Source organism: Gadus chalcogrammus, chromosome 21, assembly GCF_026213295.1.
Source record: "Gadus chalcogrammus isolate NIFS_2021 chromosome 21, NIFS_Gcha_1.0, whole genome shotgun sequence".
In the NCBI taxonomy this organism is placed as follows: Eukaryota; Metazoa; Chordata; class Actinopteri; order Gadiformes; family Gadidae; genus Gadus; species Gadus chalcogrammus.
In genome coordinates, this window is record NC_079432.1 from 9611182 (window position 1) to 9636165 (window position 24984).

The 24984-nt window shown below is 46.5% G+C and overlaps 2 protein-coding genes across 3 annotated transcripts in view; both read left to right on the top strand.

Annotated features, from left to right (window-relative positions):
• Positions 1 to 5342, top strand: part of LOC130374947 (kinesin-like protein KIF26B) — a 24026-nt gene extending 18684 nt beyond the window's left edge. The window contains exons 14-19 of the mRNA XM_056581927.1: positions 1 to 154; positions 642 to 795; positions 1253 to 1412; positions 1749 to 3937; positions 4028 to 4857; positions 4948 to 5342. The exon at positions 1 to 154 is cut by the window's left edge and continues 57 nt beyond it. Of these exons, the coding sequence (XP_056437902.1) occupies positions 1 to 154; positions 642 to 795; positions 1253 to 1412; positions 1749 to 3937; positions 4028 to 4857; positions 4948 to 5270 (3810 nt within the window). The 3' untranslated portion in view covers positions 5271 to 5342. The remainder of the gene's footprint in view (positions 155 to 641; positions 796 to 1252; positions 1413 to 1748; positions 3938 to 4027; positions 4858 to 4947) is intronic.
• A 4566-nt stretch (positions 5343 to 9908) lies between these two features.
• On the top strand, positions 9909 to 24418 carry cnstb (consortin, connexin sorting protein b). Of its 2 annotated transcripts, XM_056580816.1 has the most exons (12): positions 9909 to 10085; positions 10767 to 10846; positions 12076 to 12767; positions 13921 to 14030; positions 15941 to 15971; positions 17944 to 18030; positions 18368 to 18470; positions 19315 to 19333; positions 19680 to 19770; positions 20078 to 20463; positions 21705 to 21849; positions 23032 to 24418. In XM_056580816.1, the coding sequence occupies exons 3-12, from the start codon at positions 12674 to 12676 to the stop codon at positions 23238 to 23240; spliced, it is 1275 nt and encodes a 424-aa protein (XP_056436791.1). In that variant the 5' UTR covers positions 9909 to 10085; positions 10767 to 10846; positions 12076 to 12673; the 3' UTR covers positions 23241 to 24418. The 2 variants fall into 2 exon arrangements, with proteins under 2 accessions (XP_056436791.1, XP_056436790.1); XM_056580815.1 differs by lacking the exon at positions 10767 to 10846.
• Positions 24419 to 24984: the final 566 nt, after the last annotated feature.

The following is a 24984-nucleotide window of genomic DNA, read 5'->3' on the forward strand; positions in this document are numbered from 1 at the left end:
GACTCCGCCATCGCCTCCCGTCTCCACGGCAACCAGACGGAAGGCCGCGGCGTTGGCGACGACATCACGGCGCCGCCGGCGTACCACAGCTCCGTGATGTTCTTCACCATGCACGTCACGCCGCCGCGCACGGACCTCAGCGCCAACGGCAAAGGTAGCCGCGCACACACACCGCACACACCGCACACGCTACATCCCATAATGTCTCCTACGAGAGCCCTGCTCTGAATAGGTTGCCGGCAAGATTTGTTCCCCTGAATAGGCCGTCCTGGAAATAACAAAACACTAATCAATTTTAATTTCTTTATTGACTTTACTCTTATTTTCTGTCCTGTCCTCCCTTCTCTCCATCATCTCCTCTTGACCTCTATCCTAGTGTTTTTTTTCTTCTCTCCAATTTACTTCTCTTCCCTATCCCCCTTCATCTCGTCTTCCTTTAGTTTTATCGTCTCTCCTCTCCTCCCCTCTTCTCTATTCTGCGCTTCTTCTCCTTTTCTTGTGCCAGTCAAACCAACCACGATTTGTACTCCTGCTAACTGTGTTTCTCTCCCTTCTCCACTTCTCCTATTCCTCTCTCCCGTTTCCTCTCCTCCCTCCTTCTCTCCCCTCTCTCCCCCATCACTCCCTCTCTGTCTGGGTAGCTCCCCGCGGTCCGTCTCGGTTGACCATGATAGATGTGTGTAGTAGTATGAAGATGATGACTGTGGTCAACAAGACCCGGAGCGAGCTTCCCCAGACTGGACTGCCCTCTCTCCTCTATTCCCTCCTCAGTGGGAACAGAAACATCCCCAGCAAGTAAGAGGTTGATATGACGCGGGCTCATGGATAACCATGGCACCAAGCTTCATGATAGGATACATGCCATTTGCTGGACTTTCTTTTCTTTTTTTTAAGTGTTATACAAAGAGTGCATTCATACAGCATGTGTGGCTAAACAATTGCTTAGCATATTCAACAGTAGCAGTTTGTATTATTGTGAAAAAAAGTTAATTGAGAAAGTTGCTCTGTTGACTGCTTTGAGTATTATGATACTGTTTTTATCGTTTCACTATACAATATTCAAAAAATAACAAAATATAACTTTTTTACAAAGTCGTTTTTTAAGCCTTCCTGCTGTCCAATAGTTTGAGTAGAAGGGGATTTATTCACTGGGGTCCAGTGTTAAGAATGACACAGACATAAACGTAACGCAGGGTATAACTAATAAAATATTAATGCGATTGTGCTCCTTTTCTTGATGCCTGCCCGACAGGGGCAGTAAACTGACCATGCTGCTCAAAGAGTCTCTGGGCCGGGCCCACTGCCTGACCACGGTGTTGGCTCAGGTGTCGGACCTCCCGGTTCACCTGCCTGAAGCCCTGTCCACCATCTACCTGGTGTCCCGCGTCCGCAGGGCTCAGAGGGGGCCCAAGGTACGGAGCGGTCACATATTTATGTGATTTGTTTTGACTATTTGAATATGATTATTATTAGGTATTTATGTATTTATTTTATTGATTAAGCACCGCCTCCTTTAAGCAATGGGTTCTGTAATATGTTTCTCCTTCCTTACGTATATAAGTCAATACAATGCGATATGATCATCAGTTGTCTATAACAGTGTTCGACCTTCCCTTTCACCGGAATCCATCTTTACTATCGCGTCAAACCCACATTTTTCACTCCGCAAGATTGAATCCAACCGTGACATGAATCAATAACCCATGACGTCAATTAACCGCCACCCTATCCATCTATTCCCACAACAGTCCGCCTCCTCCTCCCCTTGTGGCAGAAGCCTGGGCAAAGACAAGCGGCCTGGCGGCCATCGGTCCATGACCCTGCGCGCCTTCCACTCCACGGGCCAGGTCGACGTGGACGCGCCCCGCCTCCGCCTGCGCGGGGACCCCGACGACCGCTCCATCAGCGACCAGTCCTGCGACACAGTCATCCACATCGGCTCCGACGGCGCCGTCCACAACCCCAAATCCGCCCGGATGTTGCCGCTGACCCGGCCGCCGTTCGTGCCCATCGTCCCCTCGCTGCACCAGGGGGAGGCCAACGCGGACGACCCCGAGTTCACCGCCCTCCTGGTGGAGCTGCTGAAGATCCCCCAGTCCCAGGCGGAGCAGAGGAAAGATAAACCCCCGAGAGGGAAGGTGGCGGAACCGCCGAAGGTGGAGGCGAAGCCTCCAGAAAGGGACTGTCTGAAATGCGAAACCTTCGCCGAGCTTCAGGAGCGTCTGGGCTGCATCGACGGCAGCGAAACGGCGACGGGAGCGCCCAAGCCGCCGTGCAAACACCCCAGAGTCGACGATGTCACGACTGAGACGCGCTCACAGAACGAGATGGCGGCGGCGCAGGGCGAATCGGCGGCCGAGGCGCCCAAGACGCAGGGCCAGCCGGGCCGGGAGTACGTCCACGCTCACTCCTCTGCCGGGGAGAAGAAGTCCGACGGGGCCGCTCCAGGGGACACCTTCCAGAGGGAGGACTCGGGCCTCTACGACTGCGAGGACGGCAGTGCGGCCAGCTCCGCCGAGGAGCCTCAGAACCAGAGTCTGGGCCGGGGGCGGATCCTGCGGGCGAACCGCTCCGAAACGCCAGACTCTGCCACGCCCAGGTCCTCCTCCGACTCCAGTGGGAAGGAGGAGCTTCAGGGCATGGGTTCCTCCCCGGTTCCGGGCCCTGTCCCTCAGCCCACAGAAAGCCAGAGGGTTTCAGAGGACGGCGAATGGGCCAAACCAGAATTCAGGACCTCGCCGATTGGCAAGAGTTACCCGGTGTCTACCTCCTCCTCGTCTCCCTCTCCCCCTTCCTTGGCTAAAAGTGTCTTGCTCGGGGGCCTCTTACCCCACCTCCCGACGGACGAACTCAAGGAAATGAAGGCCACCATCACGGTGACGGTGCAGCAGCCGTTGGACCAGGACGGTCACGACGAGATCGTCTATTCCATGGTGGAGGAGGTGACTATCAGCGGGGCGTTGGACCGGGACGCCAAGGGACGCAGCATCATTCGTATCAGAGAGAACACCCAGTCGGCATCGCATGCAAACGGCTCAGCCTGCTCTCAACCCATCAGAATCATTGGCAATGTCATCGAGGAGTCTGGGACAGCAGACTATTGCAGTAAGCCCAGTAATCCTTTGGTTCACGCCCCGTCCAGGGAGTCCAGCGCCCAGCCAAAACCCCCGCCGGTGAAATTCAGGAAGGAGAATAAATTATTGCCTTCCTTCATTAATCCCATGCTGGTTGATACAGACTGTGAGTCCTACCTGGACAGCGATGAACCCAGATACACTTCTAATGTTTTCTTTGCAAGCCGGGAGCCAGTGACTCTCGAGCCCAGGAAGGAAACTCCCAGGAAGGATGATCACATAAAGGACGATCACGGAAACGTAGCCGAAGGGAGACGGCTTGCGAGAGGGGCCATCGCATTCGAGACCCCCGACCATAAGTATGATCATCTATCCACATTACCCTTAGTGCAAATGTCATCTGACTCACGTGACCACCCGTCTGCAGCTTTGTACGAGGAGACAAAAGCCAAAAACCACAACAAGAGGCAGAACAACACAGACAGGCATTGTCCCCGAGGGAAAGAGCCTGTTTATCCCACCTCCGCTCCCCAGGGCCGGCCGGGAGCGGAGGTGGCTCACAGAGTCGTCGGGAATGCCCCCCAGGGCATCGCAGCTTCGCTCGGTTGCCTGGCGACCCTTCCCGATGACCTCAAAGCAAACAGTCTGCCGAGGGGCTGGCAGGGAGCCCGACATGGGGAGGGGCGCCGGGCGGGGCGCCACGTGACCGGCGACCGCCGGCACCCCGTGGGCACGACCTCATCCACCCCGTCGAGTCCCAGGGTTACCATGGAGAGGAGGCACCGCAGGCATCACCGCTCCAGGCACGACGGCCTGGACCTCTCCCCCCCGCCGAGCAAGAACCATCACTCAGAGGACAGCCGGCGGGAGGGCGGTGGTGGCGGTGGTGGTGGTGGTGGTGGTGGTGGTGGTGGCGGTGGTGGCAGTGGTGGTGGCGGTGGTGGTGGTTGCAGTGGCGGTGGTACACTCAACAGAAAGGCCCGGTCTTTGTTCAGGACTGGCTCAAAGTCGTGGAGCCTGAGCAAGAGGAGCGACAGTTTGAACGGCCTGAAGTCGGCCGCCGCCGAGCCGACCAGCGGCTGGAATCTTGGCGCCAAGCTGCGGCAACTAACCAGTCGGACCAACTCGCTGGGAAGGAGCCCGGCAAAGTGCCAGTCCCCCGACCCGGGCAGCAGCAACACCTCGGTGAGCTCCAGGACAAGCTCTAAGGGCAGCTCTAAGGGAAGCGCCGAGGGGAAGACTAAGGGGGGCTCCAAGGGGTCGTATGAGGAGGTATTGAAGGGGAAGGGGAAGAGGAGTTATGAGGGAGAATCAACCTTAGCCAGGAACAGCAGGAGCCCGAAGAAGAGCTCCAGGTGCGCGCCGGTGGAGGAGCCCGGTCACCGTTCCGACCCCTCAAACAGCTACCCTTCACCCCAGTCCCAGAGGTCCGCCTCCTCCAAGCTCTCTGCAGTGGGGAAACTCAAGATGGCCACCCCCAGAGTACGCCGGGTCTCCAACTCGGGCACCAGGACCCTCAGCTTCTCCCGCAGCGACCCGCGGCGGGGCATCAACCGCAGCGCCAGCCTCTCCCCGGACGGGAAAGCCTTCCAGCGGGACCAGCCGCCCTGCTTCCCCTCCCTGTCCTCCTCGCCGCCCTGGTCCATCCCTTCCCTCAGCCGCACCCAGAGCCAGAGCTCCTCCTGCTGCTCGGCCGCCACCAAGTCCCCCCTCCACGGGGTCATCGACGGACGCTTCTCCGACTTCCTGAAGGACCGGGAGTCCTGCCTCGCCCCGACGATCTCCGCCGAGCCCAAAGGACGAACCCCGATCGAAGAAGACGACGAGGACGACGAGGACGAGGACGGGCTGTTCGACCTCCCGGGGCGAGCGGGCGGCGCGGACGACGAGCGCCCGCACGGCGTCCCGTCGCCGTACAGCCGGCTGACGGCGCCGCGCGCCCCCACCCACCTCAGCGGGCACGGCAGCGACGTCACCAGCGTGCTGAGCGGGGAGTTGCCCCCGGCGATGGGCAAGACCTCGCTGCTGGTGTTCCCCAAGCGGAGCAGCGGGGTGAGCAGCGGCTACGAGAGCCTGGCGAGGGACGGCTCCTCCCGGGACTCGGCCAGCGACCGGGCCTCCCCCCTCCAGAGGACGGAGGGCCGGCCCGCCCGGAGGAGGGGCTACAACGGGGACAAACGGGGCATGATGAATTGATGACTGTAATTTGTTGATTTGGACAAAAGTTGATGAAATATGTAACTGGTGAAAATGTTGTTGAGACGGAAATGACTGAAGAATGATACCTCAACTATCGGTGTAATTGACTAATAAAATATACGAATGTTTTTTCCATTACACTTTGCACATGCTTAATTCTTCATCTTTAGCACTAATAATTTAGATTAAAATGGGAATTCACTGGTTTAAGAACATTAAAACTGCCAGAATTACTGACAGCCTTTCTTCTGTCTTGCTCTCTAGAATTCAGATAGAATAAATCTGAATTAGGATTAGAATCGTGTTCTACTAGTGAAAGCACAACTGGTATGGAAGGCTTTATCTAGTTATATATTGACTATAAAAATTGAAAGGATATATCTTTACGAGCCATAGGTAATTTTAACCACCAAATTGACTGATGTGCAGTAAAGAATTCATAATCAAATCCTAAAGCAAACAGCCATTGCATTTCTTTCTTGTGCATAATTAGATTCCACTGCTGCAACGTTTGGACTTCATGACTTTACAACTTGGCTAGGCTGCTGTAGCAATTATTCACATTTATTTTTTCTAATCTTCCAACAACTAAAAATGCACTCTATCAGATAATCATTAATAATACATAACCTCAAATTACAACATTTCGCTAATTGAATAAGACACGTACGCTTTCCATTCCAGGTCAGAGCATTGAGCACACACACCAACTAATGAATAAAGCAATTATAAAAAACAACAGCCACGGCAGCAGAACGCTGCTCAGTCAAAGACAGCCGTGATCATGTCATTAGCTAATTCACTTCGCAGGCTCCATTCAATTTCCAGTCAACACTTACGTAATTTCACCAGGGCACGGGTGAGACAGTTATCTCTTATCTCTGATTAAATTAAATTCAGATATCTTGTGGAATTCCCGCAAATGTGGAATAGTTTTACCGTTTTAAATGCTGGAATGTAAATATTAATAATTTCCGTTAGTCGGGCTGATTATGGGAAAGGGTGGGGCAGCCTACACCAGTCTATCCATGCCTCCCACATGCCCCCTAGTGGACACTACCTACGAGCAGATTCTCGCACTGCATTTAACTAAAACTAAAGGCGAAATTTGCACTTGCAACTAGAATTATACCTTGTTGACTGCTTTCTGATACTGAACGCTTTTGTATTTATATACTGAGCAGAGTAGCCAGTAGGACAGAGAGCAGGGGAAGGAGAGAGGAGGAGAGGAGGAGGGGAGAGGATGAGGAAGAGAGGAGAGGAGATGGACTCCCAATGCCTCCCTCTTCACCTTCATTGGTCCCAGGCTGGTACCTCAGGCCTGGAGCATGAGGCCCTCCGCCAGTGGCCCCAAGGCTTGCTGGAGGGAGCAGGGGCCCGAGAGGCCCTCGGGTTCCAGATGTACGAGCTCAGAGGCAGAGGAGCTGACTGGTATGATGAGGTATGAGGCGGTGTCTGAACCTTATTAGACATAAGGGCAGCAATGGAAAGGAATAGGGAGGATAACACTACAGGAAACTATATTACAACCACAAGCAAGACATACACCATACTACAACTATGAAAATACACAACACTATACAACACACTGCAACTTCAATTACACTACAAATATACTGCATGACCAATACTTCACAAACCTACATTCCACTACACTACACAGTACTAAAACGACACCACACTACAAATATGTAGACAGTCAAGCAGAGCCATTTTGTAGCCAGGAAGATGCTGGAAGTATTTAAAGAGGGTTTTGGAAAACAGGAAATCTGATCTAATGACCTCATGTCCAGACCAGACCATAAACAGTTTTTTCACACAAATCAATATGTTGCTTTTTGATCTCCATTAGTCATTTAATCTCCCTGAACGCTGCATTGGGCTTTGGTCTGGATTTAAAATTAATTTAAAGAAGGTTTCCACTCTCTGTGTTATGTGACTACGGCCACAAGGATGGATACAGTATTCTAGAGCCGTGAATATGCTAATCCTTAATTAAATTATACTTGAACACGCATGGATTAGCTGTTTATTAAAATGCCACCTTCTTAGAGAGCACCAAGGTTACCATGTTTTACATCACATTACGGCGGGTTCCGTCTCACTGCCCCTGGACGAGTGATTGGATTAGGCAAGGTCCCGGTGCCAGGCACTTTCTAGAGGGTGTTCAGTTTACTGTGACAGAGCAGGGTCAAATACGCTTTCACTCTGAAGGGGTCTATTTTAGTGAACTAAATGCAATTGCATAGGAATTAAAACCTATATGTGTACATGTGTGTGTCTGCTTGTGTCTAAGTGTGTGTGTGTGGGTGGGAGTGCATGTGTCTATTTTAACCAGTTTGTGTGTGTTTGCGCGTGTGTGTGTGTGTGTGTGTGTGTGTGTGTGTGTGTGTGTGTGTGTGTGTGTGTGTGTGTGTGTGTGTGTGTGTGTGTGTGTGTGTGTGTGTGTGTGTGTGTGTGTGTGTGTGTGTGTGTGTGTTTGTGTGTGTATGTGCGTCTTTCTACCTGTGTCTACCCCACCTGAAGAAAAAGCACCACTAAAACCGCACCAGAACACCATGGATCCTCAGTCTGGTCTGATCCAGTTGTAGATGTAACTATTTATTGAGTCACCTTAGCAGACACATTCGTCCGAAGTGAATCACAGTGTATTTTAGATACATGTCATGAAGAACCAGATGTGGGTTAGGGCATCTTGCTCTAGCATGCCTTACCCATTTTCCATTGCTCTCAAAGAACAGATCCCATTGTTTCCCAGAAGGACATTTGTTGTTGTACTGTATCGTCTCCAAGCTAGTTCTATTTTTGTTGTAAAAAAAATAATAATAATATGGGGCATATGGGAACAGCAACAGATGCACAGTGTACACAAGAAACCAGAAAATAAACAAAATCCCATCAATAACAAGACGACCAGACTTGGAGGCTGAGTGGTTGTCGATCACATCCACCTCCAAAATACTTTTTTTTTTGTCCAGTCTAATGATTCTAATGTTGGATGTCTCTTGTTTCCTGCAACACTGTTTCAGGAAAAAAGTTAACATGCAAAGCTGGGGAGGCATTACGAGAGAGAGAGATGCAAAGACGCAGAGCAATCAATACAAACAGACCTCTTCAGGTAATGGATCAGGGCATTATGATGCACAGGACACACAAACACACACGCACACTGGAAGTTTGTCTAGTGAATCATCTTGATCATCAGTATGATGCACATCACTGTCATGGTTTATAAAGGTCATGTTCTTGTTTAAAACCTCCAGGTTCCCCCAGATGGCTCTGACTGCTTTTACCAAAGTAAAAGTAGGTCTATTTGTCCTTCTGTATATGAGTAATAGTGCTCTTTTGTGTGTGTGTGTGTGTGTGTGTGTGTGTGTGTGTGTGTGTGTGTGTGTGTGTGTGAGTGTGAGTGTGTGTGTGTGTGTGTGTGTGTGTGTGTGTGTGTGTGTGTGTGTGTGTGTGTGTGTGTGTGTGTAATCTGTTTGCAACAGAGACAGACAGAGCGAAAAAGAGAGCGATAGACTCTCCCTTCACTCCATTTCTCTCTCTCTCTCTCTCTCTCTCTCTCTCTCTCTCTCTCTCTCTCTCTCTCTCTCTCTCTCTCTCTCTCTCTCTCTCTCTCTCTCTCTCTTCCTCTCTCTCTCTCTCTCTCTCTCTCTCTCTCTCTCTCTCTCTCACTATCTTTCTGCTCTAGTTCATGTCTTCATTAAGCCTCTTTGGAAGTCCAGGTTACGTCATCAAACCTCTTAGCTTAAATAGAACCAAGATGCATGTGAAGAAATGTTTAGAATGGACACAAACATACACCCATATATACACACACATACACACACAGAGGGAGAGAGAAAGATAAAAAAAAAACAGTAAAAGACGTATTCAAGCTTTAAATATGGTGAGACACACACACACACACACACACACACACACACACACACACACACACACACACACACACACACACACATATATATATACATATACAAACAAAGAAGAATGAACCGATTTAAAGTTTGCAAGAGCGGTTACATCTGTAGTATACCTGTAAATATTATGTTTGAATGTAAATGCCTGAAAAGGGCAATATTATATGTTTACTACTCTTAAGCAGGCCAAGTTTAGTCAAATGTATGGTCAAAATATAAGCTCTACACAGTTATGAGGTGCTGTTACATATATATATATATATGATTTTATTCAGGACACATGAATATCCATAGTACAATGTATAAAAATAGACTCAATACAACAACAATAAAACACAACACATAAAATAAGAGATATGACATAGCATACAATGCCTATGATATTAAAGAAAGCCACAAAGCAATAAACCTTCAACATATTATGACACATTTTCATATTGGGAACTATTGTTGTGATATTGTTGCTAAGGGAGATCACTTTTGAATTAGAGTGTTGTTATATACAATATGAATTCGATCTATTGTACTATTTTAATCGTTTTTAATCCCGTCTAAGGTAGGTTTATTTACCAGAACAATCATTCATCCCAAAGCCTTTGATCGCGTTACATAACGAACCACGGATATATCGGGAAAACTTCCGTCGGACTGCCGTTAGGTGGCGACATTGTCTACGCGGCAAAATTAAATTATACATTTTGCAACGAGGGACCAAAAAATGCCCGGATTGGGTCGTAAACAACCATGGAACCGCAGAGAGCATCTCGTCGGGTGGATCGAGGGCTAGACTGTAATGTAACATAATGGAAAAAGCTGGAACACAGCAGTGGTGTGACAGGGATGACGGTCGAGAGGCGACAACATCATAGGAGCTGCAGACAGAGCCAGAGTGCGTATGGACCCTTGTTATGTTACGTTATGGTGTCTTCGGGTTAACGTGTTTACCTTTCCACACGAGTTGAGATGATAAGAAGACATGTGTGGGCATGTCACACTGCAGTTAACTTCTGTTTATATTTAAGAATCTCCTGTTTACGTTGTGGTCTCACATCCAAGAGCACATGTGTCGTTTTCAACCATATGGGCTAAGAAGGCAATTCGGTTACTGCGGCTATTAAACATCGATAACATCTGCGCACCGTTCCCACTGCGTTATACATGTCTATAAGCTATTTGTCAACTATTAAATATTGAACAATCATGAGAAGTTTTGGAAAATGAATGGTCGCTCCTGTAGGCTACATCGAGAGGGAGACAATGCTGCAGTAGGCTACAGCTGCACAGACACACTACACAACCTACATAGAAACACACCACACACACACACACACACAAGCACACGATGCTCTGCACATTTGTTTATACTGGGCCAGAATGTTTCAGGCAAGAATGTTTTCAGAGATGTTATAAAATGGACACTAACTATTGAAATGTATTATATTAGCATGTTTTGCGTTTGTATTAAGACCATATAGCCTCTAAATAACATTCATTTTGCGATTTTGAGAAAAAGAAAATCAGACTACTCTTGATCTTATGCAATCCTTATGTAATCTTGTGTAATTTATAGGTCTATGGGGCCAATTTGTAAGATAACAGAAGAGCAACGAGGACAGTTTCCTGGCATTTGCCCACAGAAATTAACCAAATGTACCGTAATGTAATCTCATCCAATGCACTTATTTTCATCTGGACAGACTCCTACACTGTTATCTTTTCTTCTTCGTCTCCTCGGTTTGATGCTGTGCTTTAGGCGGCGCTCCCGGCGCCTGTTGGCTGCAGCGTCGTGTCACATTCCATGTAGTAAAATACAGCCTCACATGACTGCTTCACGCAGGGTATAGCCTGCATCTGAGTTACCGTGCCACGTACGAACACTCACGCACACATTCACACTCACACACACATTCACACTCACACACGCATGCCCTCTGATCGTTGATGCTGCAAAGATGTGCTTTAACAGGCGGAATGAGGGGGCATCCTTGCAGCAGCAAATATGGTTTTGAGTTGATACTATTAAACCTGTAGTCCCTCTTATACTATATCAAAGATGTTGTCAGTCAAATTAATGAATCAACTATGTGTGTGTTCTATGACACGTGCCTGTTCCTGGCGCCTGCTTATTACTCCTACATTCTCCACTTCAAACTTCTCTACAGCAAAATAATCCCGGGTTAGAACTAAAGTACATATAATTATTAAAATAACTACATATGTTGGAGAGGGCAGAGACTGTGCAGCGTGCAGGCTATTCTCTGTTACCAGGTCCTCAATGTTCCCAATTTGAGCTTGGACGTGGACAGGCATTGTGTGTTGTCCCACTTTATGTCCGTGATGTAACAGTCCTTTACCCTTTATCAGCCACTGTCCTCTCCACAGTAGCAGGGGATGGTGGTTTATTTTGTGCTGAATGGACCCCTTCAGGCACCATTAGAGACGCAAAGAAACATTCTATTATCTTTGTCACTCAGAGAACAGAGGATCTGACTCTTCGCTCCACCGTCTCTCCTCTCCTCCTCTTCCTCTGACGTCTCTTATAGCCCACTTGTTCTGTCCTTTCTTTCTTTCCTTCTTTCTTCCTTTCTTATACTTATATTTGCCTCATTGTGGTGCCACGTTTTATTAAATTGCCAAAGCATGATGTTATGGTTCATCATTCTCTTCCCTACCCCACTTTTCTCTGCCTCTAGTTTGTCTCTCTTTCTCTCTATCTCCCTCAATCTCAATCTTTTTTGTAAATATTTTTAGCATCTTCCTTCTCTGCTTGCTTAGCAGCAAAAAACACAGAGCAAGATATGGTTTTATGCCAGCTAACATCGCATTATTTTTTTCCCAAACTCTCTCTGTTTCTCTCCCCTCTCTCTCTCCTCTCACAGGTCGCTGGGAGAACAAGTGAAGTCCAGTGACCACGAGTACTTTGAAGAAGAAAAAACAGAGAGAAAATGACAAACAGATTTTACAGGATGACTTACAACTGAATAAACTGCAAAGAGCGCCACAGACTACATTACCCACAATCCTCGTCTCAAATATACACTGGATACCTTGCAATCTCTCTCATCTCTCCTCTTATTCAGCCAATGGGCATAGAGGATTATACCTAGTCTGAGACCGGTTACCACAGCACAGGAGGGGGGCGGGATTGGGGGGGGGGGGGCGACATTGGGACCGAAGACCCCTGGGAAATATTCACACCACCTCAATCACGTGGAGCCTGACCACCTTCCACCGCCTACTGAAGGAACACCGCCAGGCAAGAAAGCAGACAGATCATACCGGACAAGATACCTGAGGGATCAACAGCTGCCTGGCCAAGCCGCTCCCTACATAGGACGTAGGCAGTGAGGCATCTCACTTGCATTTGGAACACAGCCGTCAAGTCGGTTCCAGAGTCAAGACCCCCTTGCAGAGCCCCTGGGGGCTCCAGCACCAGCGGTTGAGTCTCCTTAGCAACACCAAGTCTGCCTGGAGGTGATGGGCAACAAGAACATGAGTGCCCCCCCGAAGGGCCCCGATGCTGGGGGCCAGGAGACCCAGGAGGAGCAGCCGTCGGAGACCAGCCTCCCAGGTACTAGACGCGTCATTAGGAAACCCTACCACTGTCTTTATTCTACTAATGTTTGTTGATGTGGGAGTTGGACTTACCATCTGTGATCAACAAATGATCTCTTCCTCTCACATGTTGATTGTATTTATGGTACGGTGTTCCTCATATGTTGAGCTCCATAAAAAGCAAGGCTATATCTGTTTGAGGGCGTAACCAGGGCGGGATATTCAGATTCAAGTTCTTCTGATTGAAATTAGACTATACACCAAGTATAAAGGAGCGAGTTACATTATTATGTTCAAGCTTTCGTTGACTGCCTGCCAGGTTAAAATACATATCCATAATAAAACCATGATGATGCTACCATGATGACGGTAATGGGATATCCATTACAGCCCTCGCCATGTCTAACGGCTTCGGGCCAAGGTCTTTACACATCATTAAAGATCATTAAAACACAGTTAGAGGAGTGAGAGGGACGGAGTGGAGCAAGAGAGAAGAAAAGGGACACATTGTGAGAGAGAGAGAGAGAGAGAGAGAGAGAGAGAGAGAGAGAGAGAGAGAGAGAGAGAGAGAGAGAGAGAGAGAGAGAGAGAGAGAGAGAGAGAGAGAGAGAGAGAGAGAGAGAGAGAGAGAGAGAGAGAGAGACTTGATTGAAAGCTTGGTGCCTCTGTCTCGGTGAGTCTTCTGTAAGTTGATCCCTTCCTCTCGGACCCTCCCTGGTTGGAGGTCTGAGTCGGTCAGGTGGTTTGCAGGTGACAGCGGTGTAACAGGAGCACAGGGTGGGTGAGGTGGAGACCCCTGGGGAGCGACAGCGCTACGTAGACGTATTCGCCCTGGCGGGATAATAGCGGCTCATTATCACAGTCCTGGTTGGACACAGCGTGGGCCAGACAAGAGCAGTTGGAATGGAAAGGAATATATAGAAGGATTAGAATGCAGCAAGCTTGAATAGAATGACAATAAATTGAAGGAAACTGGCGAGGACAGAGTGGAATAGAATAGAGCATTATAGAATAGAACAGACTTCTGTTTCTGCGTGTGACGTTTTGAGTTGAGTGTGTTTGTTGTGCTGAGACGATGATAATGTTTTTATATGAAAACGAGATCCCCGTGGCATGTGAATGGACCTGGTAACGTTTATTAATTGATTGCATGTGTTGTGTGTTTTTAGGACCCTCTGAAAGTGTAGGGGCCCCGGGCCCCAGTCCAGAGGTGCTGGCTTCCCTGCACACCCTTGTGGAGGCCCCAAACTACACACTACTGCCACACTCCCTACACCAGGTGTGTGTGTGTGTGTGTGTGTGTGTGTGTGTGTGTGTGTGTGTGTGTGTGTGTGTGTGTGTGTGTGTGTGTGTGTGTGTGTGTGTGTGTGTGTGTGTGTGTGTGTGTGTGTGTGTTATTAAACCAGAACCCTTCAAATGGGCGTGAAACACAATACCTACTACTCTGTACTGCCGCCCGTATGTTACTATAACCCACTGTGATACTATACCTTTTTCATTATGTTTATGAAAAAAGTCCAATCCAGCTAGCAGACACCCCAAGTCCCTTTAATTATGGTCTGTAAAAAAGCTCTTCCAGAGACATGGACGCTATCTGGCATTCCATGGCAGTACCGACTAGGATGCCCGTATATGGTCTATTCAGTAATACATTTGGGTGCTTAGCAGTCCCCTGTTCCCCCTCTGTATTTATTTGAAGGAAACCCCAAAGTGATTGATGGAGCTTCCTGAGATCCGGTAAAAAGATACACGAGATAAAGGCCAATCCTAACCACACACGGACAGACTAGGAACTAAGAACAGGGCCACAGTTGACTCTTTGTTGCTAGGTTGAGGCCCAACAATTATAACACTCCGTTGTCCTGTTGTCGTCTTTTTGATAGAAAGGCTCTTCTTCAGACTATAGTACACTGTATTGTTAACATATTCCTGTCAGAGATGTTAGAGCCATTAATCAATCACATTAAACTATTAGTATAGTAACAAGTGTCTGATTTAACAAACATATTTCAGAATGATTGATCATATTTACTTTGTTCGGGGAGTTGAAATGTCGGGAGCATGATAATAATGTGATTTAAATCAGAGAAAGTTTGTTTGCTACCATCAGATTTATTTCTGAGTACACACAGTCAAACCACCGAGTAATGTGTACACAGTGAAACCGTTTACTATATTCCACCATGTAATCGAATTGTTTATTACGTACTGACATAATACACGTTAACAAGCAGTTCCATTCAGTGGAAACGTAAACGTTCACTGGCAGGCTGAGAAAAGGTGTCAGTGATGTCTCTCACAGTTACAGAACTATGAGAAATAAATGAAACCACTCTCTGGAAAGTGTAGTCTTCATAGTTGTTATACAAACACACAAACAGAGAATTTTTTTATATTTTTTTAACTTTTGGCTTCTGAAAAGCCCTTTGAATCTTGAGAGCCGATGTGCAGTAATTTTTCCCGTTGTTTCATTTTTGGATTGCTTTGGCAATGTAAAGGTTTATTTTACAAGCAAATAAATCTATTTTAACTTTAATTTAATTGAGAGAGGAAGAGAGAGCGACTTAAACAGAGAGAGCGAGAGAAAGACTGCACTGCTAATCCCGAACACAAGCATTGCCTTGTGACTCGTTGTCCTCAGTCCGTCCGTCTATCCGTCCGTCTGCAGGTCGTCTAAATCTCTCTCTCTCTTGGTCATGTGACTCCCACCGTGGGAGGGATTAGGTGGTATTCATCACAGTCTAACTAGGGTTGACAGTTTTGCTGATGATGATGGTGTTAGAGGTACAGTGGGTTAGCACTGGGGGTTAGCATGAGGCACTGTTGATAAGGCATAACGCTTCTCCCCTGCTAGTAGCTACCTGCTCACGCTGTGGGTGAGTGAGCCCAAGGGTGAGTGAGTGAGTGAGGGAGTATATTCAGAGAGTGAGTGAGTCAGTGGGTAAATGAGGGAGGGAGGGAGGGACACACAGACACACACACGCACGCACGCACACGCACACGCACACGCACACACACACATGTCCCATTATTTTCAGTCTTCTCTATGTGATGTCATCAGATCTCTGGTCATCACAAAGGGTGTTTGTGTCTGTGCTAGTGACAAAGTGCTGGTATGTACTGTGTGATCTCCACTGATATCCCCTGGTCAACCCTAATGTATTCCCTCTCCCTCTCTCTCCCGTCTAGATGGCAGAGGCGTACTCCCTCAAAGACGACTGTATCCTTTCAGAGCGATCAAGACTAGTATTCTAGTTTAGTATTTCTAAGGCCGTTTATTAGTAATTTTCTTAACTTTGTCATTGGAATGTCGAAGCCTAACTGTTTAGACTAGGTTTATTTTGATTAGAATGGGAAAGGGGAATTAAAAGGGATTCAGATTAATAAATCTGGTTTGCGGGTTTCTTGAATAGGACTGGTGTGTGAACAGGTATTAGACTGCATTTGGTTGATGCAGAATTTATATAAATGTTACACTATGGTTGTGTCCAAAACCATTCAATCCTCACCATTCCCTTCACTGTCAAGTACATTTTATGTAGAGGACTAAATAGTGAGCTCATCTGCTAAATGAAAGAACACTTCCAGACACTGTTTGGGTCTCTGAGGTTATGGCATTAATACTGTAGTGTATCGTAATTCAAACATGCCACCGGCGCCTAGGGCTGGTGGACCAACCGGAATAAATACTGACATGCAGTTTTATGATATATTCCTGAGCGTATTTTCCAAAATCAATAAGAAACTTTATAGGCAGATATATAATATAATGATATCATATTTCTGTGCCACAACTCATGGATTTGTTTCGTCCGTGTCGTCATAAGGAGAAAAACTATACTCCATTGAAAGTACTTCTTAATAACACCCAATATCGTTGTATACTTTTTGTCTCATGATCATTCAAATATTTTTGATTAGGAGAAGGAACAGAATTACTAGACAGAGAAAAGTGAATCCATATTACCAAGATGTATACAAAATGTAAGTGAAAAAATGAGGATGATGCTGGGCCTTTACATTTATATTTCCAATAGCTACACGAATACATCTGAATTTGAATGATGTGCTTTCCTCTAGTCCGTCTGCCATTTTTTTTTCACTTTTTTTCCCACTTTTTTTTCAGCACAATGCATGATGATGCATGCTTGATGCATGCATCATCATGCATGCTTGATGCATGCATCATCATGCATTGCGCTGAAAAAAAAGTGGTTAGATGCTTGGTTAGAGATCATCTGTTTACACTTCTTTTCACTTTGCATTGCGGGACAGATGAGTCCACTATATAGCCTAGGGCATGATCTCACTATACATTCGGACAGCACTACAAAATGGCGACCTCGCTATTCGGTGGACTATATAGTATAATCCACTTCATAGTGGTCAACATAGTGAGAATACAACTAAGGATCACAGGTTATGTCTGTGACTCACCTTTCAGCACCCTTTTAAGTGTTTTCTTGAGCATAGTATAGCTATGTTAAATAGTAATATGTTTAAGGTTAAGTACTAAGGGGTGGAGTTGGTCTCTCTCCGTCTTTGGGCGTTTCCCCGGTTGGACCAGAGGGTCTGGCACTGGTTTCCTCTGGGTCTGAAGGGCGTGTGCAGCTGCGGCTGTTTACGCCGTTACCAGGACAACCGCCCCTAAGGCAACCACAGCGACGAGGCAAGGGAAATAAGAAAAGGGGGGTGAGAGGCTACATCTCAAAGTGTTGGCCCTACGGCTCACTCACTTTATCTTGGAGGAGAGGAGCAGTGGCAGATAGAAAGGGCTGAGCTACCTCAGCTTGGCTACTTCAGGTTGACTGCTGATGATCTGGGCCCATCATAACCGTCAGACCTGCTTTGTGGCTGTGAGTCTATGAATCTGCTGCAAAATCGCTAAAGCACTACCCGGTTAAGGGACGTATCATCAGTCTGAAGCCGATTCGATAACGACTTAAGCTGCTTCTCTAGCTCACTAAGTATTTGGTCAGTGAGTAAAATGTCGGTCGAGGAGTATTCCTTGAGAAGTGGCAAGCGGGTGGCGAATGCATCTTACTGCCTCTCTTAGTTCGCCTTAGCTGAATTGACACATTTAAATGTTTACAAGTTTAACCATAAGTAGGGACTTTCTTTAATCGCTCAGTATTCTGGTGGAGATCATCAGTGCGTGTGTCTATTTTGACCTTAACAGCCACTGTTTCCAGACCAGTGGGCAATCCAGTTCCTGCAGTTGGAGAAGTCCTACCATGAACGCTTGCTGGCCAACCTCGCCGCCCTGCAGGAGACCTGGGGTACTGCAGTCTCTTTGGTCTTGTCCTTTGTACAGTACTTCAGTTATCACTAGTGGACAGGTGGCAGCTGGGAGGAAGAAAAGGGAGAGAGAGAGAGAGAGACACACACACACACAGAGACACACACACACACATCGCGAGAGAGCGAGATTGGTCGTTTTGATATGCACGGATAACCACCCCATTATAATTAAACGCATTTGAGGTGAACAACAGAGAAAGAAAAAAAGAAAGAAAGACAATGGGAAGAAAATGAAAAAGGAAGAATGAATATGAGGCTTGGAGCGGGTGTTAGCATAATGCCGGCCAAGTCATCCTTGCTTCAACTTTGTTCCAGAGAGCCAACTGGAGGGTCAGAAGGATCCTGAGGGAACAGAGTCCAACCGAAGCAGGGAGAGCAGCATGGAGGCCCTGGAGCAGCTCTGTAGGAACCACAGCAGGTAGGACCGGGACCATGACCCAGAACCCGCCTCTAGCAGTCCCTCTGGGGACTGGATGTTGATTTTTCATGAAAATACAGGCAATGCATTGGGACCATAATAAGAGCTGTTGTGTTCTTATGTATAACTAAGTGGCCTGATGTGAATACTCTGAACTATTTTGTCATTAAGGAAACACTTTAGATCATGTCGATATCGGACATTTGGGTTTGAGCCGAGAACCTTTGATCTTGGAGTCAGACGTGCTTCCTTGCAACGCTGCCATGGGAAGAAATATGAAAGGTTATTCTCAGTGTTAACCTATACAGCTGAAAAGAGACCGTGAATTGTTTTAAATTCTGAGCTAGGGGTAATGCACAGCAAGCATTATACACCTTTAAAAAGCGTTTCTAAGAAACATTAACCGTGTTGGCTATGTTAGCCATTGTTAAATTGTTGGCACATGCTGACGGGAGTGGTCATAAAGATAATACAGGAATGGGGAGGGAGGCACGGACCACAGCCCTGATAAACACCTAGAAAGTTCCTTCTCACGCCAATTTCCTGTTTCCTTTATCACTACGGCCTAGCAGAAGCTACCTTGGTATTCCACCATTGTGACCCCACTTTTCTTTCTGAGATTGTTTAATGATTACACACAAATTGTGCTGTAATGGACCTACCATGTGTTAGAATTGCAGCACAATTTATGTGTAATCATCCCTACACGTGCCTTTGTGTTTGTTTGTCCATCTGTCCGGCCACCTGTCTCCATCGCTCATGGACTGCCTTTAGCTCTTCTTCCCAACACATATTAACTGTTCTTGTCCTTTCTCCCTCTTCCTCTCTCTCCTCATGTCAACAGACCGCTCAGTGGGGACCAGGTGAGATTCCAACACATTCCCGCTCTGTTTCCCTTTATCTGCATTCGATTGACAGATACGTTCACTATTATCATTATAATCACCTACTCATACAAAAGGGTAGAATGTAGAATAGAGTGGTAAATACATGTATAAATAAATACATGATTTTTAAATGGGGAGGCATCTTTTTGGACCTTTGCAGTGGGGATTTCTTATTTGATCATTTAGGTGTGGGGCACATTTTTATATTGCGCGTACAAATCGTATGCTCCCGCTGTTTATATATTCCAGATGAGTTTGAGCCGTTTATATCTTCCAGATGTGTGAGGGTTTGTACGTGTGTGTGTGTGTCTCTCTGCCAAAGTGTGTGTCCGACCCGGAGAGGGGAGGAGCCGAGGGCAGAGCTCTGCACCACGGGGAGAACCAGACTCCGCCCCCTCTACAGCATGGAGCAGGTGCACAGCACACACACACACGCACACGCACACGCACACACACACACACACGGCCTCCATGTATCCAGGTATCATTCTGGATATAGAATACTCTCCGATGGGGTCCTAGCTACATTCTGATGTGTCATTATCATAATTGTTTCCTTGTCAGGCACAACTTTCCCATCCAGTTAATATGCCATGATATGTTCGCACTATGTTCGCAATATGAAATAGAAGAAAGCGTTCACATGAATCCAGGTCAATGTAGAACAGATAGTGGTCGTCACGTGTTTATTAATGTTGTTTTATCTTTCCTTTGTTCCAGACACTAAACCCCTAGCAGCACCCACGGGTGAGGGTCTGACACATACAGAACCACGGCCCCCTCAAGACCCCCGCCAGCAGGACGAGGGGACGGAGGAGCAGGAGGAGGAGGAGGAGGAGGAAGACGAGGAGCAGGAAGAGAGGAGAGAAGGTGAAGAGGAAGAGATGGAGGAAGAGGAAGAGAGGCGAGGAGCAGAAGAGGAGGAGGAGGTGTGTGAGGAAGAGAGGCGAGGTGCAGAAGAGGAGGAGGAGGAGCCATGTGAGGAAGGGCAGGAGGTGGCGTGTGAGGAGATGAGCCCCGAGGAGGAGGAGGTGAAGGGGGAGTGGCCCACAGGGGTCCCGCAGGCCTCGGAGAAGGACCTGGTCAAGCTGTCACACGATGAGGGGGTAGGAACACTGTCTGTCTCACTGTCTGTCTCACTGTCTGTGTCTCACTGTCTGTGTCTCACTGTCTGTTACTGTCTGACAGTCGGTTAGTCTGTTTGTCTGTTCATTTGTCTTTAGTCCGTCTGTTTGTTGTTCTGTCTGCCTGTCAGTTGGTATATCTGTGGTTGTATCTGTCTGTCCGCACTAACTTGGTTTGGTTTCTCGTCTGTTTAATTCCTCTGATAAAACAAATAGATAAAACACGTAGTTATTGATAGGTTCCACGTATAAATAAATATTTCTTTACACCTTGGAATAAGGTATTCTTTATCTTTTACTCGTTTTCACTGCCTTTTTGCATCTACAAAGTAGTGGAATATTACAGTCGATTCTAAACTCCCCCTCTCTCTGTTTACTTTGTCCTGGTCCACCCATTCTCCCTGCTGAGTGTGCAATCCTCACTTGGGAAATAACCTCAATAAGTCTACTCTGTATTCAGCTAGAACCTCTCCCCAAGCCTAAGGCAATGTGTGAGGGGGGGGCTTGTCCTGTTCTTAAATAACGTGGTTATGTAATCCAATAGAGGGTTAAGTGGGTTTGGGTCCGGGTGCGGTTGCTGTCCTTTGTAATAGAAAACACCGTGGAGAAGCTAATGAGTTTGTGGTTCCTTGCAGGAACACAATTCCAACTTTATTTTTTACAGTTGGTTGGATTATAATGAAACTTCTATATCGTCATGTAAGCTATACAATAGGTCTTTCCACCCAGCGACAATATTAGGCTCAAAGTTCATTGAAGTTGTTTGCATTCCTTTGCTGGATCAAAATAATCCAGTGTTGAAAATGGTGTACCACTTCTGAATTCCAATTTAGCATGTTTGAAATATAGGATAATAACAATAACTGACCCTCATATGGCTGGAGGAAATATAGCTAACAGCTCGGGAATAACCTCTTTTATTAAAGTTGCATATGAGCATGATGAGGTTTTTGCCTTGTTGTTGTCATTGTCATTTTTGTTGTTGTTATAAATCGTGTTAAGTGGGATTTGACTTGTTGTTTCAGTTGAATGACGGATAGAAAGGCCGACAGATAGAAATAACGAGTAATTTAGAGGTGTCGGCCAAAGTTGGATTGTATTAACGTCAGTTATAAGCTGTCTGGTTACCAAACACGACGAAAGAAACCTACCGACATAGCAAACATTTAAAAAACCTCTTTCATCTTCAATCCCTCCTTTTGTGTTCACTGTTTCTCCTCCAGTGCTCCGCTCATGACGGCCTGGTCTCCATCCTAAAGCGCAGGAGGGCATCGTTGGATGGTCTACCGCCCCCTGGTGTCTCGGTCGAGAAGCACAACGGCAAGCGCAAGGTCCGCTTCACCGAGCCGGAATACACCGCAGAGCAAGGTAGCCTACGTTCAACTTCGCCCTTGCAGAGCCTCATCACCACTTGTACTTTGGTCCGACTGTAGATGACTCCCCCTCGAGGTTAAAGACACGCTATTGCATTCATAACCTTATCGGGCTTGTACATCACAAAGCATCATGGGATTTTTTATTGGCGATACTGGCCATTTTGTGATGAGAGGGTTGTAGTAAGTTACACTCCTTAATTAACTTAAATATACCTTAACCTAGGTCAATCAAAACGTTGTCTTGCCATTGCTTGCATGAGAAACACTGGGGCACTTTCAAACACAACAATGTCTCTGCATAATGCTAATACAATAAATACAAAAACAGTGACCAAAATTAACATTCTCATGCTCCTATACTTTCGTAATGAGGCATCGATCATGACGTCATGATGGGCAAGCCCTATACTAACCCACTGATTAATCATTCATTTTACACACCTGGACAAAACACGTTTGCTTCATGGTTATGCTCCATGTATGTAACAGTTCATGGGTATAAACCAGTGAAGATATCTAACATGGACTTCGGACCCTTGTCTCTGAGGTGTCATAGCAGAGAAAACACAGGCGTAGCCCCCAGCGTTAACACTGCGGAGGCAGGCGGGTGTTTCATTCATGTGTGTCAAAGCCCCAGCAAAGGTCAATGTGTTACCCTCACTGGTTTAAATCGACCACTGTGCCCTGGTCAAACAAGTAGCAGTCCCATAGGGTTATGAGCGACACCTTTATCCCACTAGGCTGAGGCCTGATTACAGATAGACCCTGCACTCCAATACCCATACTACCATACTATTTAGTATGCCAGAAAAATATTTAGTACGTCCCAATATGTAGAATGGAAAATGCATCATGCCAAAATGACCAGGATGTTGTTCTGCATGCGGTTGCGTTTCGCAGTATGCAATCCAGTGTGCTTTTTGAGCTATTCTGCCCCCCCCCCAATCCTCTGCGCAGTAGAAGATAGGTCACCTCGACTGAGCCCACCAAGGTCGATGGGTGCTAATCAGTGAAATCACCTGTAAATGTCCCCTTGTATACATACTGTGTGGAACAGTACGTACTTTGTAAGGGTAGCTGCAGCAGCTAAAAGTAAAAGCATGTGATTTGGAACCCAGCCGGGCTCATTTAGATTGTACATCACATACTTTTCTCTGTCTCTTCCTGTTTGCAGATGAGGCGGGTGGAGACTCGTGTCTGATCCTGTTGCTGCTGTGTACGGTTACCGTGGTGATCAGCATCGGCGGCACAGCCCTGTACTGCACCCTGGTGGACACCTACTCCAGCATATGCACAGACTTCTCAGACAACATCAACTTCTACGTCGTAAACGTGCAGAGGGTCTTTGACCAACTGAAACACTTGCTGCCCCTTCAGACTTAAAACACACAACACACCTGTACTCGAGACGCTTTACAGGTTTTCTTTAGTGTCTTGAGGTGGTGGCTGACCCAACCCACAACGCTGATGTCATCAGGTCACCGAGGAACAACCAATCAGCTTTAACCTGCCGTTGCTACGGGGCAGTGATTGTCAGATGGACCTTTTATGATCGTACTTCCAAGTGCTGTGCTAGTACTCCTTCACATCCAGATGTATGTTGATGTTCTTTGAATGTTTCCGAGTTTGTTTTATAAAGCTCAAAAAAGAAGAAACTAAACATTTGCAAGAATTACATGCAAACCGTCAACTGGTCCGATGAGCTAAGATGGAAGATCTGGAAGAATGTGTTTCTTAAAGACTCTGGACCAAAGTGTACACTTGTGCATGTACACACACACACACACACACACACACACACACACACACACACACACACAGGCGTCCACGCAGAGAGAAGCAGCAGGGGGGGAAAGAAACGTCACCAGCTAGGGGCTGCCTTTGTTGGAGGTAATCTGTGTAATGGACTGTAGAGGCGCACACACACACACACACACACACACACACACACACACACACACACACACACACACACACACACACACACACATACACAAAGCGATGTTGTTCCTGTATTTAATTAACTTTATTGTCCAGGTTTTATTGTAGCACGTCGTACTGTACTATGGAGGAGACCAACCCAGATGTAATTAGAAGAGCTACAGCATGTGTTGTTTCGTTATAAACAACGCTGACCTAAGCTCTGCCTGGTGTTCCTTTTACTATCTCTTTTTTCCTATAAATATATCTATGGCTACAGCCGTAGCAATAGACGGCTGTAGCTGTCTATTGCTACCACATTGAAGTATAGCCTGTATAGATCTCAGAAACACGCCTGTACACACATAAATGTGAAACAAATGCAGTATTTTAAATTACTCCGGACCTCTTGACATAGGTATACTTTAACATACAAGTTGTATAGCTGTTATGTTACAAGACGAGAACTTACAAAATTAGATTAGGATTTAGCCCATATGTGTATATACATGACTCAAGTTTGCATCAACAACATTTCCCGGTTCAATACAGAGTGACACCATTACCAACAAGCATGATAGAATGGCCTATGTTTAAAATAAAATTACTTTTCATTTTAAACCGGCGTAATTTGTCTTTGTCTGCATTTTGTGATTTGTGTTGCAGTGTTAATGCTTAATTATAAACCCTGACATCACCCTACAATGCCAAGTCTCTGATCCTGGTATTTTAAATTGCATAAGCCTATTAAGTGGTTCGGTAATTTGTGTAGGCCTACTTTCCGTATTTTCTAGGTATTTAGATGTTGGTTGCTATTTTAAATTGGTAGTTGAAGTTGTCATATAGCTTGGAACAAAAGCAATTTTTGGTAGCTAAATTCTATAATACACAACTACATAGTGTTTGCACACATGAGCAACTACCTTGTTTTGTTAACATAACCAATGCAAAGCATCCTCACAAATAGTTTTGTATGTTTATCATGCATTTTCAAGTCACAGATCTGAACTAGGAAAGTATTCCAAGGTTTTATTTGTCGCTTAAATACAACTACACTACTAACCCTAAACCTGAAATACAAATCGTACCAATCAAACATAAATCAGACGGACAACTAAACAGTTACATGAAATAGTTTCTCAGATGTAATGACTCAACGTTGGCACTAGGGGTCCTTCTTGGCCGCAGGGCGAACCTCTCCTCATTC